The sequence below is a fragment of the Thermobia domestica genome, chromosome 7 (assembly GCF_964235325.1).
Source record: "Thermobia domestica chromosome 7, izTheDome1.hap1.1, whole genome shotgun sequence".
NCBI classification, from domain to species: Eukaryota; Metazoa; Arthropoda; class Insecta; order Zygentoma; family Lepismatidae; genus Thermobia; species Thermobia domestica.
In genome coordinates this window covers 59,248,641-59,271,675 of record NC_137460.1, presented here as the reverse complement: position 1 = coordinate 59,271,675, position 23,035 = coordinate 59,248,641, and the positions used below count along the sequence as shown (strand labels likewise).

Here is a 23,035-nt window from a genome sequence, read left to right as displayed (position 1 = left end):
CTGATTTAAACCTAAATATCATACCTGACGATTTGACAATAACGTGTGGCTGTAAACGGTGCAATGTAAGGTGTCGATGCCAGAAATCGCCAACATTTTGTATATCCTACTGCAAGTGTGACTCTTCCTGGGAAATAAGTAGCCTTCCATATTTGAATTTATCGGCTCAAATGGAATGTTAATAGTAATTTTTTCCCAACACTTTGTAGGTTTTGTAATATGCAGTAATATGTGTAGGTTTTCTAAGCTGATGTAAATGTTACATACAAGTATCACACACTATAATGTTACTTCTTTCTTCGTGATTTTAATACTATTCTCATCTGGAACAGATTATTAGGTGTAACATGTATATTATTTCTTTGGGTAGGTACTGTAAATGTCACTACAATTGTCAGACACTTTTACCACTATTATTTTGTTTTCTGAATTTTCTCAAGTCCCAAATATAGTTTTTTTTTTAAAAAAAAAAAAATACATTTTACCTCTCTACAACTTCATTTGTGTTATAAATTTAACATAGTGTAGAGATTACTATTATATTGATTATTATTATTATTATTATTATTATTATTATTATTATTATTATTATTATTATTATTATTATTAGCTTGATTTCTGAATTAATTTAAATTACATGTAAATGTCAGAATTGTTACATTTATTTTCCACTTTTCAGTAACGTGTAAAGTGTGACAAAGTGCCAAATTTTCCTACTGTAGAATTTAAATTCTATTGTGGACACATACAATAAACGAAAGATTTAAATGAGCATAAATAATTATTTTCATCTTTATAATAATTTTATCCTAGTACAGCATACACTTTTCAACCGCTCAACCTACTAAGGACATGTTAGAAAGGCGTTTCTCAACAGAATAATAGTTTCACAAAGAAATTACGCTACTCAACATCAGCAATGCACAAAATTATTACAAAATTTCGGGCAGCATCCGACAAGGAGAAAATGCGAAGTGAGAGATGGTAACCCTGCAAACAAACCATCTGTTCCGCAAATGTTTACTCACGTTCTTTTAATTAGTTTTGAGGCATAAACTTTAGATCAGAAGAGTACAGTAAGGTACAAAACAAGGAACATTTTCTGATGAGTAAAAAACGTGTATGAGAGATGGCACAATGCAAACAAACTAACTGCTTTCTCAAAATGTTTACCCATGGTTATTTTTATTGGTTTTGAAGCGTGAATTCCAGATTAGAAGAGAGTATTCATTAACATAGCAAGGAAACTTCATTCTGTAATATCCGACAAGGAGGAAAAATGCGAGATAAGAGATGGCAACCCTGCAAACAAACCGCCGGTTTTCAAAATATCTACCCACGATTTTTTGATTAGTTTTTAAGCATAATTTCAAACTAGAAGAGAACAGCCGTCAGACACGCCGTTGCTACGGGTCTTATGGCTGGAGCCTGAAGTAACAGACCAAACTATTACATGAACGAGATAGATAATACACGTATTTTTGATTTTTCTTCATAATGTTAACTTTCAGAAATATGTTTAATTACAAAAGGGTCTTTCTCTTGGTTGGACAGCTAAGGATTAACTTGAAGAGGGAGCACGAATGCATACAGCTAGTGTGGAATATGAGCTTCGATTTAACCTGGACAATAAACATTTTCCATTATACATGTCGTCCATAAATTTTGACCCCCTGGCCATTTTCTAAGAAACTGTTCTGACTTTAAGATTTCTGCTAACAGGCAGTGGATGAAATGTGTGGACCGACTGTTTTAAGTGCTCGTGATAAGTGGGTGATCCCTCGGAGCAGGGTTCTCAAAAATTTTCAAATAGAAAGGTATGTTAAATTGGGTGACATTCGGAAGCTCATAAGAAACAACGACTGGTGACGTTTATCCCATATTGAAACACCAAAAGGGGTCACGAATACTGAAAGGTCAAACTATAAGTTCAATCTCTATCGGTTACGATGATGCAAAATCTGACCCCGAGCCATTTTCTCAGAAACGGTTCGAATCTAGAGGTTTCTGCCAACACACAGCGCATGTATTGTGGAGGCTCACTATTTGAAGTGCTCGTGATAAATGAGTGATTCCCAGCGGCTCCTTACATTCTGCACTTATGAACGAAAGTGAATGGGAATTTCTGTATGGGTAACTTTCGTACAGGTAAATATAGTATTAAACCCACAATTTGATTTTCCGTCTTCCACAACCTATTTGGTGTTTCGATATTTGCTGAATGTTCCTAATAATTTTTACTTTTGTGTTAGTAGTCTATACCGTCAAAATTCAAAATCGACAGAAGAGTTTAACCTATCGCCATCGGATGCGGATTGTACTACTGTACCTCTGTAATCTAACAATGCAAAAACCAATTCGGGTTGACATTGGCTTGAGTGAATGCGTACGTGCCGTCAACGTAATTCGAACGAATTCCTCCACTTCGTAGGTATCATTCCATTTAGGCCTACACTACATGTACATAGGTATTCTGCCATTATTGGCAGGTCATTTGCCTCAGCTGAGAAGTTTGCATGTTCCACGGTCTTCCGCTAACCTCTTCGTCTTCACATATGATCTTTTTGTTTTTACACCGTCCTTTAATTGTTGCATCCTTCGCCCTCTCCCTCTTTCCTGCCACCATTCCCTCTAGCACGTCCCTCATGATAGAGTTTCTTCTTAGGCAATGTTCAAACCAGTTTCTCTTCCTCTTCTCAACAATACCTAAAAGTGTTCTTTTCTCGATTTCTAACACCTTTTCATTCGTCTTCCGCTCGATCCAACTAATTCTTTCCATTCTTCTCCATACCCACATTTCGAAGGCTTCCAGTCGTTTTTCATCACTTTTACGTAATGTCCATGTTTCCGCCCCATACAACAAAACACTTCACACGAAGCATTTTATAATTCTTTTTCTCAACTCTTTATTCAAGGTCCCACAAAAATAAATAAATAAATAAATAAATAAATAAATAAATAAAAAAAAATAAATAAAAAATAAAAAAAAACCTTCCTCCTATAGGCTTCTTTTGCCATTCCTATTCTTGTTTTTATTTCGCGTTCGTACTTCATGTCATTACTAAGAATACTTCCCAGATATCGAAAACTATTCACTTGTTCTATTTTCTCCCCTCCCACTTTTATATTTGACACAGATCGCTTCGTTCCGATCACCATAGCTTTTGTCTTTCTAACATTTATTTTCATCCCATATTCTTCAAAGCCTTTACTCAAGTTTTCTAATATCCTATTGATTTTCTTTTCAGGTTCTGCAACAAGCGCCATATCGTCTGCAAATCTTATACATCTAATCATTCTACCTCCTACCGAAATGCCATCTTCCATCACGCAGGCTCTTTTTCATTATATCTTCTAAATAGATATTAAATAATGTTGGCGAGAGACGGCATCCTTGTCGAACTCCCCTTCCAATTGCACTTTCCTCTGTCAGTTCCTCCCCTATCCTAACACTAGACCTAGGAAGTTATGAATGCGATTTGTTCATTTCTTTCTGAGTAGAGGTTTCTGCTGGTTAGAATGTTAGGAATGTACTGTGTGGTTCTTTACGCCGATATTTTTCTTCAAACTTTCGAATAAATACTACCGAATTTAACGTTTTTCCATTTTAAATTTTTTAGTTGATCCTGGCCGCCGGCAACGGGTCACCCACTTAGTACAAGCACTTCAATCAATAAGTCTCTACAGTACCTGCACTACATGTTGAAGGTATCTCCGAACCGTTTCTGAGAAAATGGGATCAGACTTTGTAGTCGCCAAGTATATCTAGAGGTCTACGAAGTTTCCTGAAGAAAAACATGGTACAATAAAATGAACTGAAATGAAATCTTTTAGTTTAACGTCCCACGGTCATGCCCTTTAGGCTAAGCGAGACATATGATTACAGCAAATGAATGATTATAGAAGAATCGGTGGAATGATAACGTGGTCTACTTACTTGGCTGAGGATTGAACCAGGAACTCTACGCACCAGAAGTAAGCGCTCTACCACTGAGCCACTACACCCCGACAAAATGGTACAATGGTTCAATGTAAACAACAGATACACCAACGAAAGCTTGGGGGACATATTAAAATTATTATATTAACAAACGGAACAGTCAGTGAATCAAATTTAAAAGCTCCTGAAGTGCAAAGCTGTGAAACCATAGCCTCTGTTGCCGCGCTACTTGCCCACCAAATTCCATTCAAATCCGGTCAATAGTTACCGAGAAACAAAGTACCACGTACAAGCCAAATTGAGCCGAGCTTGTCCCTGGACGAGTTAAGTTATCAAATATCAGGGACAAGCTATTTTCTCAAAACAGATCGATATTCAGTTAACTTGTGCCTGGTCTGGGAAAAGAATGAGAAAATATAGCGTTTTGGCGTATCAGACACTGTAAACCGAAGAACCAAGTTTAATTCTCTGCCAAGTTGCATATTTCAACTCTGAATTTCTTTTCATTTTTACCTATAGAAAGTCAGATATTAAAATCCGATCCACATGCACATTTTTACATTCTGAGTTTCATCATGCACAAACAATTAATTTCATTTGTCTCATATTTTCATGGACTCATACTGAACTAAGTGCTTAGTTTTAATGTACCTCGCATGAATATTTTTCTCATTATTTACTGTAACTTAAAAGCGTTCGATTCGATGCCATGCTACACTCTGAACGCTTCTCCATTACTATTCATTTCTTTAATATTTCTTCTCTTTCTATGCTTCTTCCCCCCCTCCCGAACTCGAAATCTCGTCCATGAAAGGTAAGCGCACTAGGCCAGGGATATGAACCAGCAGTTTTCTAAATTCCTTACCAACCTACTAGGCCAAACGTAAAGAAACTCCTGTTGTGCCAGTCTCTCTTACGGGAGCCATCCACCTGTCACTAAAGACGACGTTGACCAAACAACTGAATAAATAAATAAATGAAAAGGATAACCTTTGAAAATGCTGTCACTTTAATCATAACAGCACTTTATACTATAAAATCAGATTGTTTCAATTCCTTGGATTAAGTGACTGACCTGCAACAACGGAAAAGACGAAATCCATTTCCTATCACCATCTGGTTCTTGTTCTTGCAGTGGATGCAATGGATAATTTACCCACACATCCAACAAATCACAATCTTGCTTGAATAAAGTTTCAGCAAAAACTTTATCGGCCACCTAAAAATTAAATGCAATACATACTAGTTACTATTTTGTTTTTAAATTTGATAAATCAATATTCTATTTCATTCAAACATGATCTACTCAAAAAGTAATCGACTTCGTTTACAGTAGATTCTCAGCTTAGGACTTAATCCGTTTCGTAACGCTGTTTTTGAAGCAAAATTATTTTTCCAATTGAACTTAATGTAAATACAATTATTTTTTTTCTAGCCACAGAATCATGGTACTCTATATAGTTTTTATATTTTTAAGTATTTTCTGTGATAAAGAATACAGAATGAAAAGAGTATTATCCTTTAGAAAGACAGAAGAGTAACATTAAATTAAACAAAACCATATTAGCGCTAAGAAACACAAAAAAATAGTTTTTCATCATAGCACTCTGACAGATAATGTTTACGGCAAACATGCATAAACACTATAGGGTATATTAGTGTGTCTGTTCACATACCCTGAAATATTGTTCGTAAACTTAGCGAAAAATTATTCACAAAACTTGTTTGTAAACTAATTTGTTCGCGAACCCATGGCTTCGTAACCTAAACTGAACTATATTTCTGCAGAAAAAAATGAAGTAAGGGAGATGTCCACTAAAACAGACGTGAAAAATACTTTTAATGCACAATGGTAATTTGTTTTTGGCCCGCAGAGGGGGTCACTAGGTAGCAGTCAGCCTGTGAGTGAGCGCAGTAAAAGCCAATCGGATTTTAATTTCCCGTGAAATGAGCGAAAGAACTGAAGCTTTCCGAATTCTTCCATCAAAATTAGTCACTGACAAAAGTAATACTTAGAAGGAAAAGGGTTTCAAATCTCCAGTTAAATATATTTTCTCTGCTGGAGTTTGGTTACATCTTAAATTAACTTTTAAATTAATATATAGTGATACAATTTTAGTCTTCAATACCTGGGTAATATCATTAGTGATGATAAGAAGTCTGAACGTGAAATAAAAGCAAAGATAGGAATGACCAAAGAAGCCTTTAGGAGGAAGAAAATACTATTTTGTGGGACCTTGAATAAAGAGTTGAGATAAAGAATCATAAAATGCTTCGTGTGGAGTATTGTATTGTATGAGGCAGAAACATGGACATTACGGAAAAATGCTGAAAAACGAATTTAAGCTTTCGAAATATGGGTGTGGAGAAAAATGGAGAGAATTAGCTGGGTCGAGCGGAAAACGAATGAAAGGGTCTTACAAATGGTGGGGGGGAAATAATTTTAAACACTATTAAGAAGAGGAAAAGAAACTAGTTGGAACATTGACTAAAAAAGAAATCTATCATGGGGGACGTGTTAGAGTGTATGGTGGCAGGAAAGAGGAGGAGGAGCGAAGGAGACTATAATTAATGGACGATATCAAGACAAAAAGTACGTGAAAACGAAGAGGTTAGTGGGAGACTGTGAAGCATGGAAGCCTCTCAGTGGCAAGTGACCTACAAATACTGGTAGAATACCTATGATGATGATGATGATGATGATGATGATGATGATACAATTTTATTTAATAACCAATTGAATTTACTCAGTACCAATAACTACAGAATGGACAAACTAATTACTAGTTCTCTGCCTGTGTTCTCAAAAACTGTATTTCTTTAAGATATTCCTATATTCGATCAACCTATTCAGAAACTATTCGTTAAACAATTTTACATTCAAAAATACGATTTAACCTTCAATTTTAAAAAGTCCTTTTTCTACTGTTAAACAAAGTGAAACAATTACTGTTCTTATATTTCTATTAGGTATGGTGTATTTATTCAATATTTTGCTAGATTTCTCAAAGGGATTAAGCAAATAACTAAAAACCCATTTATCTTAGGTATCTGCTGAATAAACTAGTTACATGCGGTTTCAGTAGCTATTTGCTATCACTCTTAGTGCGGTATGAAATAATTTACGCTACTACATAAATAATATTGTGGAATCTCTTCACCTGCATACACAAGATGATTGGATATAAGTTTCTTTCTTTCTTTTATCTGCCTTGAACTCTGTGTGTTCCATAAAACTAACTAATCGGAACATAATTAATCATTGGTGCAAATGACATTAAAATTGAATAAAAAAATATTTAGTTCCCAAGAGTACTTGTAGGAGTAATGTTCACTGAAGTCGAAAAAAGACTGTAACTAATTATTTTCTATCACTGAATTAATACATACTAAAGACGTCAAGCAATCATTTTTTTTTTTTTTTTTCAAATCTGAATCGAAGATAATTTAGACGATCACAGGCAACAATATTCAAGACACTGGTTTAACGAGTTAGTAATTCACGTACAAATCAATGCTTTTAGTCACGCTAGAATACTGTTTCTCGTGAGATCAGAGCAGTCAAGCACTGTCAGGTCTATAAGAAGGAAGATACATGACTGTCCATGCTCCCAGATGATGCTGATATTGAGGCGTCCACTCAGTGTTGTGAGGACAATTGAGGAGCAACTTGAAAGAAAGAAGTAGAGAACTCCAGTCTAGAAAGGAAGCATTAAGGGAGAGGAGTCGATGTGCTGAACACATATTACCCCAAAGGAATGAATACCACACACCGAATGGTAGGCACTAGTCCTCTAAGAGCTACCGCAGGAGTTTAGTTTTTAATTCATGTAGGAACACAATGCAATTCATGTATCAGGGTAAGTTACTTTATACCGCACTGAGGATGATAGCAAACAGCTACTGAAACTATATACAACTTTTTTATTCAATGAATGCTTACGATGAGTGTTTTAAGTTATTCAATATGCATCCTATTATATCACTAAGGGATTATGGACATATCTGTTGGTTGAAAAAAAATAATAATGAAATTCTTAACAAAGGACAGCATAACGTACTTAATTACCGTAAGTATATTCAAAGGCGGATCTAGCCTGGGGTCGGGGGGCCTAGAACCCCCTCCACCAGTTTTTCGGGTGACAAAAATAATTTATTATTTATATATTTTTGAAAGTTTATAGTAAACTCATAATATACCTATCATAGTCTGGGTTGTGGCTGCCCTCCCCTTTCTAGTTACTTTCTAGATCCGCCTCTGAGTATATTATCCTTTTCCAGATAATAATTCCTGTTATTTCTACTTACAAATACAATATATTTACACACAAAGAATATTCAAACTATTTTACAAAATTTTCCAGTTGCATTAAATTTAAATAACACCTAAAAGAATTATTCAATTAAATAATTCAAGATAAAAGAAAAAGCACGCACGTTAATTCCTCCATCTATAAACAAAGCACCCATCAATGCTTCGAAGCAGTTGGCCATGGCATGTCTTAATTCCAGATCATGGCATAAATCAGAGCCATGAGCATAAAGCATGTAGTCATCCAAATTGAGGGTCTGAAAAAAAGAATATATAAGAATATATATATATATATATAATACACTGATTAAAGTATTTGAGTTCTAACTGTTTAATATAAATTTTAGATAATAATACCTAAAAAATTAAACTCCACTGGACAAAAATGGAATCCACCTCCGATCTTCTTTTAACAAACAGCTTTTAGAATTTTAAGCTTGATTCTTTATTATCATAATAAACTAACCAGATAGCTTTTTAAAATAATTTTTGAATAGGCAATCAATGACACTAAATATTAAAAAAAAAATTTCTCTAAAACACATTTTTTAAATCATTTTATTTTTATTCGTTACCAGTACATATATGCACAAGAATAATTTTGAAGTACAGTAAATCCAAACATTAAATTATTTGTTCACATTAGTCATCAGTACTTAGTTCAAATCTTGCTGTCAGTACTTATTACTAGCATCTGCTTGGCCGAAAGGACCAAAGTTAATTTCGATTTTCCTCCAGTCAGTTGATTTTTCTTTCTTTAATTTAAACTGCAAGACATTAAGAATGCAATACAAAACAAGGAGGCATTCGATAGACTCAATCGTTGAAAAATATGTAGAGGATGGATTTCAGTAAAATGATTATCAGTGAGAACCACGACGTATTGTGTGCACCGGCCATGCACTCTGGAAACAGCAACGAAATGCATGCCAGAGAACCACAGCTCAGTAGTGGCCGCGCGCTATCATAATGTGAGTGTATGGACGGTTGAATAAAGTCTCGTCATCGAGTGCGCCAAAAATTGCAACAGATTTTCGCCTTTGACTGTAGAAGAATTGTGACATCGCAACTGTGGATTATCCATTGACGGCTGTGTTGGATGACATGCAACTAGAGGTACCAATATGGAATCAGTGACACCAGGTATGCAAGACACAACGCCAATCCTACAGGATCCCAAAACCCGCGTTACACGACAGACCGGGAGAAGAGATTTCTTGTGCGTATGGGTATGGCGAATTGGACAACTCCATCTCAAATATTGGTTGTTGTGCAGCGACCAGTGCCCTAACGAAAATTTCGAAGTCACCTGGCGGGGCGAGGAATATTTGCACACACCCATTGTTACAATTAGTTCCGGTTAAACAGCATGGGTGTAAACAGGAGCCATGGTGCCACTGAACGTAGCACATTAAAAGTTGAATAATGCATCGAACGAAGCTCTTTTCTGTCTCAAGCATTATGTCGACTGCATCCGTATCTGGCGGTACCGTGAACAGTGTTTCTTTCAGAAACAATGTTCCGGGGGAGCACACTTAGTATTCCGAGGGGCACTGCTGGTACTATTGTATTTATTGTTGTATTATAGACGTATTAATTTGGTCTATCCGGGGGGCATTCTCACAGCTCCGGGGGGTGCAGTGCCCCCCCTCCAAATACATGCCTGGAAGAAACACTGACCGTGAAAACAGGCTGGATGACGCGTGCATTCTCAATCGGAACACCGGTCCGGCACCGGGCATTATGGTATGCAGTGCATTGAACTCCGTAGTCGCTCGTGTCTAATATAAAATGACAGATCTTTGACCGGTACACTGATGCAGTGTTGAATCCGGTTATGGTCCCTTTATTGCAGGTCCTGCAATAATCCCTATTCACCATGATAACGCAGGACTACATATAGCACGCAACGTCCTATATTTCCTGAGTGGATACATTCAAATGCTTTCTTTACCTGTATGTTCGCTTGATCTTTTCGAGGCTGACACACCTCGTCCATGATGGCACAACGCTTCGTATACCACAGTTGGCTACGTATCGTAGATGAATCGCTTGCCATGCCCCAGGAAGACATATACCAAGATCTCATTCTCCCTATGCCACGTTGTGTCGTATGCCCATGGTGAAGCTACGCGTTATTGATCTCTGGACTTTCTGTTCTGGACTGTTACACATTGCACAGAGAGGTAAATGTAATAATTTTGCTATCTCTGCCATATCTGAGGCTGTTACCTCTTCTTGTGTTACATTTTTTATGTCCAACAGTGTATTTATGAACAGAGTGGGTATTTTCTACTAATTTCAAGCCAGTTTTTGGACCCAACGTCGCTCAACTTCAATCTACTGCTGCATGGAAACTCACAAACTTATTGCACTTATGCTCATATAACTTCCAGCATTTAGGATTATAGTTATCTTTATTACGAACCAATTTTGAGAACATATATTTCATTTTGTGCAATGGACTTTATGAAATGCATTTAATTTTCATTTCTGCATTTTCTTTCATTTTACGTTACAATAGACACTTTGTTAATGTTTGAACCTCATCCATGTAACTGAAGCGATAACATACCCTCACAGATTTTGTTTATATGCCAGGATAATGCTTCAGTCAATGACAGTGCATGTGCAGACGAAATGAACAAGATTTGTATGATAAGAGGGTTTCGCGAGTACTTTTTATACCTGGCTTCTAGACCCGTGGGCGGTGCTTCGTCTGAGAAGTGGGAAGAACGACGCGTCATTGCAAGTAATGGACGCTTACTAGTTAGACCTGCATAGAAAAAACTCTATTCAATTATTTATTGAATATTTTTTCTTTTATTTTTAACCTCTATATATAATAAGTAAGTATGTAGATTTACGATTATCAAAGATATAAATGCAGTGACTAAACCATTGTATTTATGTGTATGTGACTTATGTGTAATTTCTTCAATATCTTCCTCGGTGCTTGTTATGTGCATAGCCCATCTATATTAGGTTATATATCGGGTGTTCTAAAAATGGCGCCCATGGACCACAGAGCATTATTCTACATGCCAAAATAAAGCGAAAACGTTATATGATGGTTTACCCTCCGGGTCATCCTTCAGCCACTATGAGGAATCAAAATTTCAATGTGGCAATGTTGCAGATTAACTTGGAGCCATTAGCATTACTCTACGAATAAAACAAGCAGTTGAATCGATTGCTACACTAATAAGTGATGCCAGTGTCAACCAATATCGACTTTACCTGGCATACGGAAAATATCGATACAACTGATAGATTGGTAGATCTAATCTATGGTTCCTTATTTGTGACGCTGCCACATAGTACAATTTGTGTCCTCTACCACTGAGTCACCGCGGTCCCTCTGTTCACGTACATAGTAAATTGACTTGTATTTGGGAACAAATATCATTCTCCTTCTATTTAATTTGCTCTCGTCCCCATTATCAGCATTGATGAGCAATCATATCTTGAGAATTTTCACTTCTAGTTGTCCACATGAATATTCATATCTGGAACATTGAAGATTTCAAAAGGGTCCGGAACAAGAACTCATGCTTAAAGTTTGTATACATCCACATTCGCAATACCATAAGGTTGTATTTTGGCGTCCCCATAAAATTCCTCGGAACGCAGAATTGTTCCGTAATTTGTGGATTTGTGTTTAACATTCTTATTCTTGAATTGGAAACATGTGATTGCCACGAAATCGATAGCCCTTGTCATAAAAAAACTTTAAAATGGAGAGTAAGCCAAGAAGTTCTAATTTTTGTCAAGTCATTAAAATAATGCAGTCTATTCAGAGTAAAAATGTTAAAGCAATTGGCAATTTTATTATGTTGCGTGAATAGTGTCAGTAATGGATGCGGTAATAACTTCAAGCTAAGAGTGTCATAATTAATATATTATTTTTCCTTTGCTGATGCTCGTGAGTACAAACGCAATAACATATTGTTGGTTTATTCAAACTAAAATTGTTTTTCTTTTTTCATTTTTTTTTAAATATATGAACCCGTCCAATGCTTTGTGTATAATTATTATCATCATTTGCTCTTAACTCTAATCTAACCCGCTGCATGACCTATAAATTTCAGTCTCAACCTCATGTATTAATAAGAGTAAGTAAGATAGTTGATTGATTAATCAATATAAATTTAAGTTCTTTTTCCAAGACCAAGGCAATATGAAATGGAAACTACTGTTTACAGAGAAGCCCGAAACATTCTTCAGGTTAATATCCTACACTGACAAGTAAAGGGTCTAAATGGATGAATCGAGTTGCAGGATGAGACATAGAACGCCTGATAGAGGATGTGAAAATATGTAGATGTGCAAAGTTATAGCGGCTGAGCGCCATAAGAAACGGAGGGGGAGGGGGTCAAAGTTGGTGGGAGAAGGGCTATGCTATGTTATTGAAATACATCAAATGAACTGCTGAATCGTGAAAATAATGAAAGACAATGCAAACGCTGGTAGTTTCACATATTGGCAAAATAATAATGGGCAGAGTAGATCACGAACCTCCGCCATTTTGAAATCAGTGGTATTTTTTTGAAATAGAAAGGTAGTGATGTGATATATCAATTAAGGCCAGTATGTTCTCAAAAAGTCAATTCTTACCCAAGTTGTATATTATTACATTATCATTAAATTTCACTGTTGGATATCAAGTTTCACTGTTAGTTTTCTTGGCTTGTAGATATGTTTAACTTGTATGTGTTTTAGTGCCAATCCAAACTTTCAACATACGAGTATCAGTCTCCTACATTTTCGTATATAACTATAAAGATGATCCTAACTCTTCCAAATAAGTAGAGATAACGATCACTGAAGTTCATAATTAACTTTTTGAGAACATGCTGGCCTTAATTGATATATTACATCACTACCTTTCTATTTCAAAAAATACCACAGATTTCAAAATGGCAGCGGAGGTTCGTCATCTACTCTGCCCATTATTATTTTGTTTTGAAACTACCAGCGTTTGCATTGTCTATCTTTCACTATTTTCACGATTAAACAGTTTATTTAATGGATTTCCTTGTGTCTGAATAACATAGCATAGCCCTTCTCCCACCAACTTTGACCCCCTCCCCCTCCGTTTCTTACGGCGCTCAGCCGCTATAACTTGGCACATATACATATTTTCACATCCTCTGTCAGGCGCACTATGTCTGATCCCGCAACTCGATCCATCCATTTGGACCCTTTACTTGTGAGTGTCTCCATCCTGGACATGCAAAGAAAGCACATTTTGTCTACTTGATCATGAAGAGGCAATAAGGGTAAGTAATGCAAAGGTGGACATACAAAGATCGTTCACCTCTTTTTACGAATAAATTATTTTTAAAAGGAAACAACACTAAATCAAAACAATACAACAATATAAAAATAAAACCAATGCTACGATGCTACGGAAAAGTAGTACGACTAAATTTGTCAGAATTGCTGGAAGTGAGTTATGTACACTATAAAACTTATTCTCAGGATATTTTTTAAAATGGAAGTACAGTGATTCAGAACTCTTAAATTATACGAATTTGACATACTAGTTATCTTTTACTTTTGTAAAATAAAAATATTCGTAGTCACCTTTCTTTCCTTGGCACTACAAAATAATACTTACTTTGGCAAGAACAGCTAAATGCTGATTTTGCACAATTGCTGCTCTGTATGTTGCTAAGCCTCCTTCCTCAAGGTCAGGAAACATATGAAACAAATGAATGGACGTTAAAAATTCAACAACTGCATCACCCAGGAATTCCAGACGTTCATTGTGAGTGATATTGGATTGGGTTTCTTGTTTTTTACCAAACCGGGACATAATGTTAATTAATGTGTTTATTCCTGTAAGATATCAAAAGAAAAGCAGATAGGGTGTTGAAAAACAACGTGACCAAACTTCGGGAGTAGATTTCTTTCAGCAAATCGAACACTCATATTCACTAGAGTGGTAGGTGTACCAAAGATTCCCAATTACCAAAAAGATCAAAATAGTTACCACCACCCAAATCCATTTCAAAAATTGCATTTATTGAGACTATCCACAGAAAATCTTAACACAAGTATGATTTCAATATCTCAACGCCTCGATATTTCAAACCGCTCCGGAGATACTATAAATATTAGTAAAGTTGTAACACTGCTTAAAATGGTGTACTTGTGGAAAATATTTAAAATGACTTATTTTCCTTCGGTTTTATAATATTGCAGCAATAGCTTTTGGTAGTTGTAATACAAGTTCTCGCAATTACACAATTTTAAGCAGTGTTACAACCTTTAACAATGCTTATTTCTTCAGAACTGTTTGAATATCAAAGTGCTATAAACGGTATAATAATGATCTGTTCATTGCAAATTATACAAGTGCTTAAATGTACTTTCCTAGCCACTTTTTCGAAATAAACCCTTACGAAAAAATTCAAATTTTCAATTCCTCGTAACTTCGTTTCCATTTATTCGAAGCACGTCATACCATGACAATGGTATTCAACGCTGAGGTACTTTGGATGTGCATTTCTCCGCCCATCTTAATTGTGCTGTTAGTGTGGTAGATGCTTCCAAACTTCGGATGTTTGTGACACTATAGAGCCCTTAGTTTGCAACACAGAATAATACGTACAGGTGGTACAGTAAATTTGTGTTTAACATGTAGATTTAAAATATGTAATAATTTGATGTACTGTCATTTGAAAAAATATAATTTTATATTTTTGGGGTTGGCAACACTGTTCGTCTGTTCGTACTATAGAGTACGTGAAATAATTATCCTTTGTTCATTGCTTCGTACAAAATTCGAGCGTTTCTTATCTATTAGTTTAGAAGTTGTCTCATTTTAGTAATCAGAAGTAACAAGCCATCCACGCCAAAATGCATATTTCTTTAAATCGTAATTTCTTTTTTAAAACTGTCCTTTCATTATCGGGCTGATTTTTCCTCCCCTCAAGAAACTAACAAATAAAGGAAAGAAAATTTACTTCACAATTCTCCTTTAACCAAAGTTTTCCAAAACTGTAAGTGAGGCTAATAGAAGACCATCCATCGAAGATAGCTTCAAATAGTCTACAAATCTCCTTAAGCGCTTATCTCGATAACTAAACTAATAAAAAAATAAATAAAACCGACTCAAAAAATTACAGTGTTCTTTGCAACGATTTGTCCCAATATTCTTGGTTACTTTTTTAAAGCTAATAATATATTATTATTATTATTATTATAAATATGACTACATTAAACTCGATACTGAAGGATTATTTATTTGATATTCGTCCATGATAACAGTGTTGATATAACATTTATTATCCGTGGATTTTCTCGCGAGGTCTTTAGTATCCCCATATTTTCTCATTCTATCGATTCTATTAACATCAATCACCACCACTTCATTACCATTTATAACTTCTTGCTCAAAAGCTACGAATATTACATATTATTCAGTATATTCATCATTTAGGGCTATTAGGATACTGAATTTTATTGAAATCATTTGTTAAGAGTCTTCCATTACAATCTCGGACAAGCTTTCTGTTACACGCCCCTAGTGCTTAAATGAAGAGCTATCAAGCAATGTTTATTTTAGGTATACATTGTTTGAATGTACCATTTATTGGAAGGAATCACTCCTTATGTCTGGTCACGTTGTTTTCCTAACACTTACTACATTAATTAAATTCTTAGTTTATATACACAATTTGTACGATATTGACAAGATTTGAAATGTACGAAATACAATGAAAAGCACTTTAACAACTGATAATAAAAGTAAAAGTGTTGTGCTCACTGAAGCATCCAAATGTTAAAAGGGCCTCCGACGCTAAGTTTTAATGATCTCTTCTCCTCATCATGCTTTTTAAATTTTTTTCTAAGGAATAAATTATGCTCCTGGTAGAACTACGTTTTTATCAGTATCCTCCAATTGTATACAAAGGTATGTTAATATATTCTTCTGCGTGGGAGACCCGGGTTCGATTCCTGGCGGGAGTTCATGTGGTTCGGATTCCACGTTAATCAGTAGGTCCACGTCTCACATAGCTTCGCTGCTGAAAGGGACGTTAAACCCAAAATCAACTCAATATATTCTTCAGTCTATGTGAATTAATATTTCTTGTTAAAAACCACTAGTTCCACTTCTTCGACTCATGCCAGAAATACTGACAAATACCTGTATCTACACACTTTACAATAATGCTTATTCTTTTGCCTTATTTTTATATACTAATCCATTAAACTTTGAACCATCAAGAAATATATCTGTGCTCCAACCTTATTGTAACCATTTCACTCCCAATTAAAATAGTGATTAGCAAATTTGCAATTGTTAGCTTTCTTCGAGTTCAGAGATTTTTCAGAACAAAATTTTTATTTTTTGAAAGAGTATATTTCCGCGGTGGTCTCGAGTAAATTTTATTCGGATCTACTGATAGTATTTGAAATCGATGAAGAAACTCATCAACGGGTGACAAAGTTAATTCTGTAATTGAATGTAATTATGTTTAAGTATAAATTTCGAAACGCGCACATCAATTCCAAGAAAAATACTTGTTCACGGATTCTTCGTAGGTCGATACAATTTATAGGACGCTAGTGTCCTACGTTTAATTTAGGCAGTATCTAAAATACTGGAGTACGGAAAAAAGTAGAAAAATAAAACCAACTTTAAAAAAAAAGATATATTAACCGACTTTTAGAAAGAACTAAAAGCAGAAAATAACAGTTTTTTAATAAAGAATATCCTCACTTTAAAAAAGCGCTAAAAAGGAAAAAAAACATTTTAAAAGCAGTGAAGAGGAGAAAATAATTTTAAAAAGCGCTACATTGTTACTCTCATCAATAATAATAATAATAATAATAATAAAATCAGTACCAAGCCAAGCAAATTAATGCCTAACAAAACCACCACTGAAACTGTAATTCCATATGAGGCAATAATTTTTTTGGCTCAGCAGTCTTCAAAATTTTTCTTAATCGCAGTAATATTTTAGCCTTTTTGATATTTTCTCCTCTAGCTATTTTTAAATAATTTGCTCCTTTCTAGCGTTTTCTTGAAGTCGGTTAATCCTTTTTTAAAGAAGTTTTTATAATGTATGCCATTATATTTTCACTAGACTATTTGCTATTTAGATAATTCAGAATTCCAGATTTCCTTGTTCAAAAATATTGAAAATGACTTACGCGCTTATCCACTCAACTTGAGAATTTCGGAGGGGGGCGATTCAAATATTCTCCTCCTGGATACGTCTTGAAGGAATATTGTGTTTATTCTTACTCCCATCTATCTCCTTCTCTCGAATAAACGTTTCAAATTTTATCCTGGTAATTTATGTGTTAAGTCTACGACATATTGTACTTAGTATTACTCTTTTACTGGTCGTCTTACAATCAGAATCAGAATTTAAATGTGCACCAATCGCGATCCGTACAATGAAAACTGCATAGAAAAGATTACAATCAAAACACCACAAATCGCTTTGACAAGGTCTGCAAAGATATATGTAGTTGGCAGCCAGATATAAGATCCAGTATGAGTCTTATAAGGTAATGACTCTTTTAAACACTGATAATATTAAACAACATTCTTAACTCTAATACTAATATTTAAATAAAGGAAAAATAAAATGAGCCACATAATAACAAACTGATTCTCATTTTGACCACGCAACACTGACGCATTCATAGAGGGTGGCTCATAATTATGTATATGTTTGACTATCTTATTTGTAATTCTGGACAAAAAGTTTCAATATGGCAACATTGTGTAGCCTGAGAGTGAGGATAACGGTCACTGGACTTCGAACCGTTAATGTATGCCAGACAGCATGGAGGAACGATTGTCTCTAGAAGAGTGTGTGCGTTGTGTGCTTTTGAATTCTGCAAACAAACAATTTCGCGGAGATTCAAGCTCCCGATTTGACACCACTTGACTTTCTCTTATGGGATGTTTTAAAGGAACCAAGTGTCTCAACATCACATACGCAATTTGGGCGAACTACAGGAAGTTATTACAGAAGAGTTCCACAGAATACCAGTACGGGTCTGTCAAGGTGCATGTGATAACGTTGCTCTTCGTCTCCAGATGACATGTATAGATATGGATGGTGCATTGGTGGATCATGCCATGGAGAAGAGATTAAAATTCTTGTAAATAATGTGTTTATGTTCAATTTGACGTTCAAGTTATGTTGCTAGTTCCTTTACCGCAGTCTTACATCAATACATAATTATGGGCTATCCTGTACATGAGCACCTAGAAAATGGATAGAAATCGAGTTAAAGGAGAAACGTATATCTATGTACGTTTTAGATTGTTTTCTCCCAATCCAGAGTAAGTTATGTGCGTCCACTCAACTGTATATCTAAATTGCACGCACATCCTATTTGAAATAACTCATTACGTTGAGAAAAGCAGATGACTTCTGAAAATATGAGCAGTATCTAAACGAATTTTAGAAACGAGATCGAAATTGCTATTACGTCTTGTTCTTTGGGTTCTAGAACTAAATTACAACTAACTACTTCTAAATCACTCAATCTCATACCTCTTTTTCTTGTGTTCATATAGTGAATTCTTCTGTCACCATACTCAGGCTGCCTAATGCCACAGTTCGTTAATGAATTCCGAGCATGATCCGGATTGGTTCCAAAATTCTCCCTGCAATAATAGTTTAGATTCAACAGCAACAGCAAGATATTGAACAAATATCTTATCAAACTTAGATTTCCCGTTTAATATCAAATAGCCTGTTATTGAACAACGACCTTCAGATTACGTGTACTTTTTCCAACTATGTGATGATTTTAACTATCTGCAATGTTTCATGTAACACCTACAGTCTATCTTATGGTTAATTTTAATTCTTGAGAAGATTAAAATTTGACTGTTATATTTTCATATTAAATAAACACTTCAACGAATAATTACATATCACAATTTCACTTGATTTCACTTGGTTTGACAAAAATCGATAGTAAGACGTCTGAGTAGCAGAGCAACTTATAAAGAGGAGGAGGAAACCCTACAAATATCCGGGACTCGTGAGAAAATATTTTTTGTTCATTGTGATTTTCTCAAGTTTCAAATTTGTCTGGGAACCCAGGAAATCTACAGGCGGCTCTGCTAAGTAGTAGCATTGCAAACTTCGCAACAAATATAACAGATAAAAGTTAGTAAATACATTAATTTACAGATATTTTCAGTTTTTTTTTCTTTCAAGACATCTTCTACAGAAATAATTAAATATACTCATATCCTACTCAAAAAAAATCTTGCTCACTCATCCCTTTTGAAAATCCTATACTGTTTATGCATAAGCAAAATCTCATTAAAATTTTTCTGTGATCTTCTTTGCCATTCTGAGTTATTTATTTCCAGCAAACGTAATACAATATAGTGTATGAAAAGCAGGTGAGCATGTCCGTATCTTAGAACAGAAAAAAAAAAAAAAAAAAAAAAATTGCTCCCTGGACTGGCGGAACTGAAAATTAAATAAAAATATCTACTGTACGACCAGTCCGTCCTTAGCTTTATATAATCAATCTAATTAACAATGAATATATGTATTTTTAGAACTCTATTAATATTATTCCTGAATATAAACAATTAACCAATTCTCAGCCATTATATATTAGTAGTCAACCATTTAAGGTCTAAGTCAGTCATCAATATTTCAAAATATCAAATTCAAGATTATATTTATTAGACATTCTATTGCATATAAAATTAAGAATACGTAATATTAAATCGCAAACTCCTTACAAAACCTACATCTATTTGCAACAAAAAAGCGTTAAATTATCTCTTCATACAAAATAAATTAAGAAAGAAGCATTTCAAAGGAACCATCGTGGTCATACGTCAATGATAATATTCTCATTCTTTGTCTTATCTGTGCCTTTAAAAAGTTCTTTTTTTTTTTTTTTTTTTTTTTGTACGCAGCGTAACGTTCTTTCACATAAAGAATGGAATTATAACTGCCAGCCTTAAATGAAGTCTTTCATTCTGTTACCTTTTCCCATATTGGAATATTTTTTTTTCTCTATTTTTCAATTTTTTCTACATTTTTTGTACTACTACTAGTATTTATTACTTTTGAACCATGCTGTGCATACGTAAAGAAGTCTTATAGAATAGCTGTATCCGTCCGTTAGTTCGTTCCTGCATCTACGAACAGATAGAAGAGCAAAAACTGTAAAAGATAGCGATAAATGATCTTTTGATATGGATTTAGCGACATAAATGTAAGTTCCTTATTCCTCTACGTAGCAACCTACCATTTTCGGGTTCAATATTAATCGTAATAGAGCAAAGCCGGCAATAATAATAATAATAATAATAATAATAATAATAATAATAATAATAATAATAATAATAATAATAACGTTTTTTGGATGTGAATTGTGTGTCCCAAGAAAAATGAAATGAAATCTTTGAGTTTTACGTCTACGGTTATGCCGGCTAGGCTAAAGGAGACCGTGACGATGAGAAATGAATGAAATGGTGGAATGAAGAAAGTGGGAGGAAACGGGAGAACCCCGAGGAAACCGACGCACACGGTGTTTTGTGTGTCCCAAGCGTACACCTCATTAATCACTCTACTTGAACCGAAAGTGGTTAAAAATAGCATCAACTTCCGGTTTTTACTTTGATTCCTTTAGAGAAAAAAAAAAAAAAAATTGTAACAGATAGCAGGAAACTTTTTTTAAAAATGGATTTAGTATCCCAAGAAACGAGTCAATCTCGGCTCTAATCCCTCCATTGTAAATGTAAGTGGTATAGACACTTACCATTCCTGGTTTCAATATTGTAACATGACAAAAAATTAATTGGTGAATGAGAAACGATATTTAATTAACTATGATTTCAGCAGTTTGTAAATTACTTCTGTTTTAAATGGAAAATAACAGTGAACTCCCAAAATGGTGCTGCAGGTCATTCACATATCGTCAAAACAATTAAGGAAATCATGTAAGAACTTAAAAACTATCTACAGATAAAGCATTCCATCTATAAGAAATGCGATTCATGTTATGTAGCAATGTGTTGGTTTAATATAAACACTTCCTACTTTGAGCAATCAGGAAATTCTCGCAATGTTAAGGTAAGCGAAAGAATTACGCCGCCACCAAAAACTAGGAAGAGAAAGTAGGTAGACTAAATTGGTAAAGAACTCGGATATTCTAGTAGTATGCTAGAATCAAAAGAAGAGACAAGTTCTACTCCATTAACCTCGCCAAACGAATTCTGGTAAGTACAGAGCTGGATATGACTTAATATACAGGTTGCTATATTCGACTACAATTGTCGATCTTTTCTTCCATCAAAAATTCTTAAATCATTTTGAGTATGGTATATTTAGACACTATCACAAGATCGCCAACGGGGCACAGCACCAGTTTCGGGTATTTAACTAAATCTGATGTCTGGAGTTTTATTTAATAAGTCATTACCAACTAGATAAAATATCTACACTATCTGAGTTTAGTGGTTAACTTCATTAAGAGCATATACTTAACTGCTCCCATAACTATATATATTTATTAAATTTTGAGCTACATATGGGTATATGCATGGTGTCAGCGTTCGGGTTTCGATTCCAACAACCATACTGACCACTATAGAAGAAGGGTAAGAGACAGCGAAGTATATTTTTCTTATATGCATTAGTATTCGAAAAACACAATAGATCACCTCTGCCCTTGTCACTGTACTGAAACAGAAAGTAACAGAAATTTACAGCTTCCGGTTCCAATATTCTCCCGATTCTCAAAGAGCACAAACGGTTCGACAAAGATTTTTTTTTTTTTTTTTTTTTTTTTTACATAAAGATTAACAGAACAAGAATAAGTTCCATCTCAACTCTAATCTTTTTAATCCCTTAAAAAACCGGAAGTGCTTGAAATCCAATGCAACTTTCGGTTTCAGTATTCGTTTCTATTTAGCAAAACCTGCAATATATAACATTTGTTAAACATTAGTTTAATGTCCAAAGAATATTCAATCTGGTTCTAACACCTCTATTGTAAAAAGGTGGCAGAAATCTATTACTTCCGGTTTCCACATTATCAGTCATCGACCAAGAAGGATAAGAAAATGATAAAATAAAGACTTCATGATATGAATTCTGCATTTCAAGAACAAATGCCAGATCCGACCTCCTTCATCTTGACAGAAACCGGGAGTGGTTTCTTCCTTACTATAACTTCCGATTTCAATATTATTCGCCAAAGAGCAAAAATAATAACAGTTAGAGAGGAAAGCTTTTCTGATATTCATTTTAGCGATAAAAGAATCGGTTGCATCTTTTATTCATAACGGAAGTTCAAACTTCTGGTCTCAATATTGATTCTCACAGAATACACACACTACGTGATACCGAGAAAAAAATTTCTAAAGTGAATTAAATGTCCCCAAGATTATACTTCATCACACCCAGTTTCAATACTGTAATCTCTCTTCATATTTACAAACACCACCATGTGCTTCTCTACAAGAACTATCAAGATGCCGAGAGATGCTGTCTCCGAAGAAATACGAGGACACGGTGAGTCACAAAGAGAACCCTTCCACAGGGCCCGCCTCCAAAACTGGATATAAAAAAAGCATGTCAAGAGGTCGAAGACAACAGTTCCAGCTGATCACTTCCTACCTTTCTTTCCAAGCTGCTCTGGGCGGGAGAGGCTCTCTAATATTACCTCTGAGCTGCTCTGGGCAAGAGGTTTCTACTTAATCTCCGCGCTGCACTAGGCAGGAGATACCAACCCACCTCTGTCCTGCTACAGGCAAGAGGTTT

At 34.9% G+C, this 23,035-nt stretch overlaps 1 protein-coding gene across 3 annotated transcripts in view; it reads right to left on the bottom strand.

Moving 5' to 3' along the window:
• drosha (ribonuclease 3 drosha) overlaps positions 1-23,035 on the bottom strand; it is a 211,651-nt gene that overhangs the window by 43,025 nt on the left and 145,591 nt on the right. For all 3 annotated transcript variants that reach the window (XM_081764743.1, XM_081764745.1, XM_081764744.1), the window contains exons 13-16: positions 18,785-18,897; positions 13,876-14,096; positions 8,378-8,509; positions 5,016-5,159 (exon numbers count right to left, since the gene is read on the bottom strand). In XM_081764743.1, the coding sequence (XP_081620869.1) occupies positions 5,016-5,159; positions 8,378-8,509; positions 13,876-14,096; positions 18,785-18,897 (610 nt within the window). The remainder of the gene's footprint in view (positions 1-5,015; positions 5,160-8,377; positions 8,510-13,875; positions 14,097-18,784; positions 18,898-23,035) is intronic.